Source organism: Musca autumnalis, unplaced genomic scaffold, assembly GCF_047663935.1.
Source record: "Musca autumnalis isolate F117 unplaced genomic scaffold, ASM4766393v1 scaffold_1, whole genome shotgun sequence".
NCBI classification, from domain to species: Eukaryota; Metazoa; Arthropoda; class Insecta; order Diptera; family Muscidae; genus Musca; species Musca autumnalis.
In genome coordinates, this window is record NW_027411644.1 from 302933921 (window position 1) to 302943328 (window position 9408).

At 33.4% G+C, this 9408-nt stretch overlaps 1 protein-coding gene across 1 annotated transcript; it reads right to left on the reverse strand.

Moving 5' to 3' along the window:
• Nucleotides 1–8805: 8805 nt before the first annotated feature.
• LOC141391395 (uncharacterized) lies at nucleotides 8806–9408 on the reverse strand. Its single transcript, XM_073964298.1, has 2 exons — nucleotides 9257–9408; nucleotides 8806–9195 (listed from the first exon to the last, which is right to left on the reverse strand). The coding sequence occupies exons 1-2, from the start codon at nucleotides 9299–9301 to the stop codon at nucleotides 8824–8826; spliced, it is 417 nt and encodes a 138-aa protein (XP_073820399.1). The 5' UTR covers nucleotides 9302–9408; the 3' UTR covers nucleotides 8806–8823.

Below are 9408 nucleotides of genomic sequence, written 5' to 3' on the forward strand. Positions count from 1 at the left end.
TAAAACAAGTGTCAGTCGGCTTTGCCGACAGAGATATACCCTCAGCCTATGTGAATTGAAACTTTCATCTAGATTCAGATCGAATTTTAACTTGCCGACAAAAATGTGGATTAGGATTAACGTTCAAAAGTGTTGCGGCGCAGGTTCTTAAAGGAATGGACCGAAGTAGTCCATTCTGGAAGTGGATCTTATTTTGAGAGTCATATCTTTTCGATAGAAATCGCGTTCACTAGTCATTTCAGTGGGTCATCGTTTAACAGTATGCTAGGAAGCATCGAACAGTATGGCAGGAAGCATGGACTTGTCCACGGAAAACATAATATCGCTGTAAACAGGACCACAACGAATAGGTATACATTTCGAAAGGATCTTAGAACAGACACTAAACTGCACATAGACACAAATGTCCCTTAGGGGTGGTACCCTAAGGAGAGGACCGATATGGACCATTTTTGAAGTTAAACTAAATTTAGACAAAATATTAGGAGATCCATAGTTTGGACCAAATTGGTTGCCCCGTTCAAGCGACATCGTGCATACAATTTTAATGAAATTTTAAATACAGGGGGGGGGGGGAAGTACCCAATGTTGTGGACCGGCATTTGCCATCTTCGAACTGAAAGTAAGTTTGGACAAAGTATGACGAAATTTTGGACCGAATCGGCTAATCAGTTCGAGAGTTGTCTTGCTCTCCAACCACTAAATATGGCGCCATAGGAGGGTTTTACATCTTTCGGGAAGTTTTCTCGAGAAGAGTGGACTTGCCCATGAAAAACCTTTTACTGTCGTAATTGAGGCAGCGAATACAAGTTGCTACAACAAAAATCGAAACAATTCGAGAGCAGGTCCTACACTGAACTTTTCCGTAATTTTGTGTGGGAGGTACCCGAAGCAGTGGACTGATTGAGTCCATATTGGAACCTCATCTAAGTCTGGTAGAAATTTCACGATGTGCAAAGTATGGACCAAATCGATCACTCCCTTCAAGTGATATCGCGCGCACAAATTTCCCGAACATTTTCGAACATTGTGGGGGAGACACCGGAAGAAGTGGACCGATATAACCCATCTTCGAACTTAATCTAAGTTTGAACAAAATATTACGAAAGCCAAATTTTGTACTGAATTTTCCATCACTGGGCCAGGTATGTATTTTATGCTGAAATATCTTTTTGTATCACAATTTATAATAGGGTCGCCAAGTGTGTTGTTTAATTTATTTCAGCGATGAGTTGGGCAATTAATTTCATTGAGAAACTGTTGTTAATTATAATTTGTTTTATTCCTTTCATATTGTCATTGTCACTTATGCGTAACACTTTATTGATAAAACTTTTTGCTATGTTTATTATTTGGGATTTTGGTTGCGTAGTGTAGTAATTCATTATTCTACCATTGCCATTGTTTTCTTATACCAGTCAAATTGTTGTTGGCTTCCATTTCGAATGTAAACCATAGCCGACCAAGAAGAGCGAGCGCATAAATTGTTTATGTGTGGGTAAAATTACACTGACAGAACAGAACAGGGTGATGATTTTCATATTGAGTACGAAATGAAAAACACAGGAAAAAAGTTGTCACGACGTGTTAGCGTTCAGAGCCAAACATAGTGGTGGGTGTGTGGGTTCGAATCGTCGGCTTTCCTTTTTCATTTGCATTATAGATCATAAAAAAGCTCGATTAATAAATTAAAAAAATTAATACTAAAAATGATCTTCGCCTAAAAAGGCAAAATTTTCAAATAAAAAAATATTTTGTTGGCGCGTTCGCTTTGTATGACTAAAATTAAAAATAATATACAGTGAATCAAAGTCAAAAGTATCCACTTCAGTTTCTTTTATTAAAACTGCGATTGCTAAAAGTTAATTAATGATAGCGATTTCGTTCTTTTTTATATTTTTACATTAGGGTCTTAACTTAAATATAATAAATTATAAAATATATAAATATAAAATCTTTTCAGTGTACCCAAAAAAAAAAAAAAACAAATAAAGCGGCATAAACCTGCTTGCATGACATTCAGTACAAGACTGAAGTAAACAAATCAAAACATTTGCTCTCTTACTTTGCGTTCGGGTCGCGTGTGTGTGATTTGCCGAAAAACTTCGTAACCATATCAATACCAACGAACGGGTTTGATGTAAACTGATATTGTTGGTTATAATTATTAAATGCGGCAAATATTTCATTTAAATCTTGTAATTTTATTAACGTAAGGGTGTCGTCCACATATTTCGTTATATATTTAATGGATATTAATTCATTGGAATTCCACAGATTTGATGATTTATTTCATTATTGTAATTAAAATAGTTGTTATCTTTGAGACAGAAGTTTAATATTTGTAGAAATTTTGTAATTTTTGAACAAATTTTAAATATTTAAAAAAAATTTTCAGTTCTGTTTATTAGTGTTTAACCTTTTTAATAGATTGAACATATATAACAAGTAAAGGCTATAGTCGGACGGGTCCGACCATGTGATACCCTACACCACTACCCCTGGGAATTAGCTTTCAGCAAATCAGAATTTCTTTATGGAACAAATAAACTTATTGTAAGAAATGCATTTTTGGATTCTGCCACCTCATTACATCAGGGGAATCGAACCCACGACCTTCAGCGTGCATGGCGGGTGTGCATACCGTTGCATCACCAATAAATAATGGTACCATGGAAATTTAAGGAAGTTGAAATATAGTTCCACAATATGGAGTAATATTAGAAACGGATATACGTTATCATTTTCTACCCCGTAAAACAACTAATAACACTGTGCGACAACAAAAAAATGACATGGAAAATTGAGTAGATTATGAAAGTAGAGCTAAAAATATGAGACACGTGTATCGGCGTTTTTAAAGTTTACGTCGGAAAGTAACCAAAATAAGCGGGGCAAGTTCCGCCAATTTTTAAATTATTCGAAATATTCGAGTTTAGATATCTTGGAATCCTTGCTTTTCAGGTATATAGTGTCTTTGGCAACTTTACTTAGAAGGGTTTGGGAAATATGTTTGTTAAAAATTTTAACCCTCATGCGGTTCATCAAAGGGGTCTTTTTTGTCCTTTTTGCGAAAATCTTTCAAAAACTCATTAAAAATGTGATCGTATCAAATCCGAATATTCTAAAAAATTGTTCGCCATAAAATTTTACTATAGGTCTCAGAATACACCAAATCTGTAACTCTTGTCTAATCGCCAGGAATCTCTAAAAATTAAAAACACGTTTTATGGTTAAAGTCGGACTTCATCTGAGTTTATTCAAAATTGTCCCACAAAACATAATTTTAGATAGATGATGTCAGAGACAAAAATATTCTTCGTCAAATTTCACTATAGGTCACCAAAGAAATGAAATGTCTATTTACATTCTATAGCATGAAAATATCAGTATCAATTTTGCTGTAAAAACATGAAAGTATTTCCCAACATTTTTGATGAAAATTTTTCCTTCTTTTTTCTAGTTGGAAGTAATATAAAACTTGGTTATAGGTGAAAAGTGTCAAAAGATGAAAAATTCTACACAAAATTTCATTATGAGTTTCAAAATAAACCATAAATCTGTGTACACTATTTCCCTAAAAAATTAGATTACAAATTTATATGTATTAGGATGAAATTATATGTTTTAATTGTGGACTCTTAATTTTACATAATTCCATACTGGATCAAAATCTAGCAAAATCCTTTACATTTTGGGAATATTGTTAAAGAAAGAAATGTTCCAAATGAAATTTCATTATGAGTCTCTGAATAAAAGAAATCTGTAACCAAACATATAACATTCTTAGCAGCACTTGTTTTTGAGATATAGGTTTTGGAGCCATACTTTCCAATTTTCATACAGATTGTCGTTGTGATTGAAAAATGCAAATATCTTATTGATGGTTTTTCGTTATAAATTCATACAGAAGATGTTGTGCGTTCAATTTAAACAGCTTTAAAAACATTTGTGGTAGATATTTTTTTGAAAAATATAAAAAAAACCCAGATCGGACCTGCAAAATTGCGTATTTTTAATTCTTTCAACTTAAATTCCGTAGTTAGGATAAGCCATTGGTTACTTATATTGCATGCGAAAATACATTAAGGGTCTTCGGCTATGGTCCAGTGAAAATATAGGTGTCATATGGGCTCTCACATGCACAATTTGGTGTGGTCCAAAAAACTACAATGATGGGACTCACTCCTACTTTGGTGGCATGTACGGAATAAACCTTAGAAATTGACATAAATTACTATATCCTAACTGGGTTCGTTATGGACATTCATGATACAGCTATTTATGTCAATTGCTAGGGTTAATTCCGTAAATGCCACCAAAGAAGGAGTGAGTCCCATCATTGTAGTTTTTTTGGACCACACCAAATTGTGCATGTGAGAGCCCATATGACACCTATATTTGCACTGGACCATAGCCGTAGACCTCTAATCTATTTTCGCATGCAATATAAGTAACCAATGGCTTATCCTAACTACGGAATTTAAGTTGAACGTGTTAAAAATACGCAATTTTGGCAGGTCCGATCTGGGTTTTTTTATATTTTTCAAATAAATATTCACCACAAATGTTTTTAAAGCTGTTTAAATTGAACGCACAACATCTTCTGTATGAATTTATAACGAAAAACCATCAATAAGATATTTGCATTTTTCAATCACAACGACAATCTGTATGAAAATTGGAAAGTATGGATCTAAAACCTATATCTCAAAAACAAGTGCTGCTAAGATTGTTATATGTTATGGTTACAGATTTCTTTTATTCAGATATTCATAATGAAATTTCATTTGGAACATTTCTTTCTTTAACAATATTCCCAAACAGTAAAGGATTTTGCTAGATTTTGATCCAGTATGGAATTATGTAAAATTAACAGTCCAAAATTAAAACATATAATTTCATCCTAATACATATAAATTTGTAATCTAATTTTTTTAGGGAAATAGTGTACATAGATTTATGGTTTATTTTGAAACTCATAGTGAAATTTTGTGTAGAATTTTTCATCTTTTGACACTTTTCACCTATAACCAAGTTTTATATTACTTCCATGTATCAACTAGAAAAAAGAAGGAAAAAATTTTAATCAAAAAGTTGGGAAATACTTTTATGTTTTTCAGCAAAATTGATGCTGATATTTTCATGCTATAGAATGTAAATAGACATTTCATTTCTTTGGTGAAATTTGACGAAGAATATTTTTGTCTCTGACATCATCTCTCTAAAATTATGTTTTGTGGGACAATTTTGTATAAATTCAGATGAAGTCCGACTTTAACCCTAAAACGTGTTTTTAATTTTTACAGATTCCTGGCGACTAGACAAGAGTTACAGATTTGGTGTATTCTGAGACCTATAGTAAAATTTTATGGCAAACAATTTTGTAGAATATTCGGATTTGATACGATCACATTTTTAATGAGTTTTTGAAAGATTTTCGAAAAAAGGACAAAAAAGACCCCTTTGATGAACCGCATGAGGGTTTCAATTTTTAACAAAAATATTTCCCAAACCCTCCTAATTATAGTTGCCAAAGACACCATATACCTGAAAAGCAAGGATTCCAAGATATCTAAACTCGAATATTTCGAAAAATTTAAAAATGGGCGCCTATTTTGGTTACTTTCCGACGTAAACTTTAAAAACGCCGATACACGTGTCTCATATTTTTAGCTCTACTTTCATAATCTACTCGGTTTTTCCCATCATTTTGAAAAAAATTGAATTTTGTTGCACAGTGTAATGAATAGAAATCCCAAAATTAATCATATTGAATTATACGCTAAGAGGACTAATAATAGCGACACCGAGTTTCCTGTCTTTTAAAGACGTTATTGCAGACTCTACCTCTTGCTTGGTAATTGAGGTTCCTGTGAGTGGTGGGGAAATAGATTCGTAAGTGGATCGGCTGTCGTCTGTGAATAACTGTTTTATGTATTTAATCCATATCAGCTTCTTCTCTTCAGTACTAAACACAACTTCATTATTGCTGTTATATAAGATTTTGGAATTTGTTTTCCGGTATACTCCCGATACTTCTTTTAGTTTTTTTATGGAGATTGAAGTCGTCATGCAGATTTTGTAGTCTTTCTATCTCCTTGCATTGATGATTTTTTTTTTTTTGCTGCACGTACTGCTATTCGTATTTCTTTGTTCAATTCCCAATACCTTTCATAATTTTTGTTTTTATATTTACGACGTTCATTTATTAGTTGTAGTATTTCATCTGACATCCATTCTTTCTGTTTTTGTGGTCGATTGCAGCTTCCTAGACCATTGTCCGCTATAGATATTAAAGTTACCTTAATGGAGTTCCACATATTTTCAACATCCTCTGCGTTGATCCTACTTAACTCCGAATTGACACGCTCTTTTATATTTGTCATAGTATTTTCATATTTTAGTTTTTCAATATTTAGTTTCCTTCTTGGTGTTTTATTTTTTGTTGTTCTAAGTTTGGTACATAGACTCGTCATCAGGAGGTTGTGGTCTGATGGTACATCTGCCCCTGGATATGTTGAAGTTTTTGTAATGGCTGTGCTGTACCTCTTGTTTATAAGAATATAATCTATTTGATTTCTGAATATATTTCCCTCTCTGTCCTGGGGGGATTTCCAGGTATAAAGCCTTCTTTTAGGTAGGCAAAACATCGTGTTTGTTACCAGCATTTTATATTCTGGGCATAAATTAATTAGCCGATCGCCTCTATCGTTCCTTTCATTCACCACTTTATTTTTCATTACCCACTTTGGCATTGAAATCGCCCTGTATTATCGTGATTTCATGGTGTTTTGTCATTTTCATTAAGTCTTCAATTTCTGTATAGAAGGCTTCGATATCTTCATTACTTTTATCTGCTGTGGGTGCATAAACTTGGATGATATTGATGTTTATTGGCTTGGCTTCTATTTTTAATAGCATTGTTCTGTCAGATTTCGGGACAAAACCACTTATACACTTCTCTACACAAAACCCATTATATATTAGGCAGTAGGCCCGTTATCTAACAGACACGTTATTGCAATTTGCATCAGGGGAAAGGTCAGTAGTTCTTTTTCCATATCTAGGCTACTTTGCCGGCATATGCCCTCCAGAAATTAAAACATGGACCAACATTTAATTTTTTTATATTTTTCATACAAAAGTAATGGTCCATTTCACCTGTTAAATAATATCAGATCATCATCCAAAATTGTAGGCATCTTCTTCGACCTAAACTCTTACCTCGGGCAAAATTTCGTGACTATGTGTACTTATGATTACACAACAAACAAATAACTGGATATATTAGGCCGTAACACTGTTATCTGACCACGTAAATGAAGATAATTAACATCAATGGAAAGGTCATGAGTTGGCTTTCCAAATATTATTTACATGGGCGGTTGTGGCCCATTCAACCCTCTAAATATTTTTTTTGCCATATACTCTTACCTTATTTAAAATTTCCAGGAGATCGGACTATTATTGCGACCTACAAAGCATCGACAAAATCGCTTAAAAATTTTGTTTTTGGTCCATTTCACACGCTAAATATTTCACGATCATCACCAAAAACAATAGGGGCCTATTCTAGTCTGAACCCAACTTCCATGCAAAATTTCGTGACGATCGGTCCATAATTGCGGCCTGGAGTTTGATTACAATTTATAATGGGCAGACGGACGTACGGACTCACATCTCAAAATCGGTTTATCTCGTCGAGATATGAAGATTGGAGGTCTAGGACACATATTTTTCGCCTTGTTACATGAATTTTTATCAAAACAAACTTATAATACCCTTTTCACATAGTGGTGTAGGGTATAAAAATTCAGCATATGAAAAAACTCAACATTTTAACTTTGACCTTTAATTCCTCTGCAATTACTAGACCGAATTTGATCGTTTTTGATGCATCTGAAATCTATTTGTGTTATCTGTCGAACAAAAATAAAGTTTATGAAAACATTTTTATCCATTCAAAAGTTACAGAGTTTTGACCAGGAAAAAGACAATTTTGCGTCGCACAGTGGTCGAAATCGCTGATCCAGCTAGGCTAAATTAATAACTTCCAAACTAATGAATGTATATTGTTGAAATATAAACAGTGTGTAGGTAATATGGGTCCGACAGTAGACAATATTGGATCAAGTTCAGCTATAGCGCACATATAACGGTATTACTCGATTTCAACTAATTTTGGGGTCTTGGCTACATTTCCGCTTCTCAAGGAATAGAAAACCTTCTCCCAAAAATGTAACCGTACCTCCTAATTAAGGTTATTCTAAATATTTTGACCAACCGACATGACTGTAATTTTGCGTTCCGTGCTCTCACTTCTTACAAAAAATTTTCAATTTGGTTCGGTAGTAGAGCCCCTCTTATAAAAAATTGTCCACATAGGTCAATATTGTCATAGAGCTCCTATACAAATACATACATAGCTAAATGCTTACTAAGTACAAGCAATACTCCATCGTTTAAAAATGCATTTATCAAAAGATTTGCAAATATTTGCAGACATAATGTGGTTATTCCGTAGTCAAGGAGTGTAATTCAATTCATTAATAAATAATGGAACCCTTATTCGGCCAATTTTATATGATGTAAGCACTACAAAAATCGTATTTTTTTAAACAATAGCTACATAACTATATGATAATTTTTTCGGATTTTAACCTGTCCCCTAACTACTAAAAAGATTTGTATGGCTCAGTAAAGTCTAGCTCATGAAATTTCGAGTCTAGTTTATGGATGTATCCATTTTTGTATATATTGTGGTAAATATAATTACATTTTTTCAGCAAAAAAAAAATCATGTTACTTCTAAATCACAATTTATTCAATTTTCTTACAATTTTCTTCCCTGCCATCGAGAATACATTGCATTATGGCAAAAATCATGGCATCATCTGGTTCAACATCTTTAGATTTATTTCCACAACCTTCAATAAAGTCCAATTTACAATCCAACTTAGAACGCTTTTGCATTACAAACTGAAGGCGATCCGCTTTAAAGCCCATTTCAGAACGAAAAACGTTCTTGTTGTGGGCTAGGCAAAGTAAAAATGCACGAATTTCAGGAGTGTCATCCACTTCGTAGGCCATAATTTTCTTCATAGTTTCAGGGGTTATGGAAGCATCCTGTCGACATGTTTCTTCTATTTCCAATTCATTTTTAGGATACCAATCAGGAAGTTCAGCAAAGATCTAAACAATATATACGATCAATAGGGCAATTGTGAATTGGATCAGAATTAAGATTTCTTACCGTTGCGAAACAGCAAATCAATAAGACAAACCTCAATTTATTCATTTTTGCTTGTAAGTAATACGGAGATTCAAAGGAAACTGCAAACTCACACGAACTTGTATTTCCTTTTTATAGACAACTGTTATCATGTCAGTAAATAAAAGAAAACG

Coding starts and splice junctions, on each gene's coding strand:
- LOC141391395 (XM_073964298.1), bottom strand. CDS start 9,301: ATGAATAAATTGAGGTTTGTCTTATTGATTTGCTGTTTCGCAACG. Junction 9,196..9,256: donor TGATTTGCTGTTTCGCAACG/GTAAGAAATCTT, acceptor TATATTGTTTAG/ATCTTTGCTGAACTTCCTGA.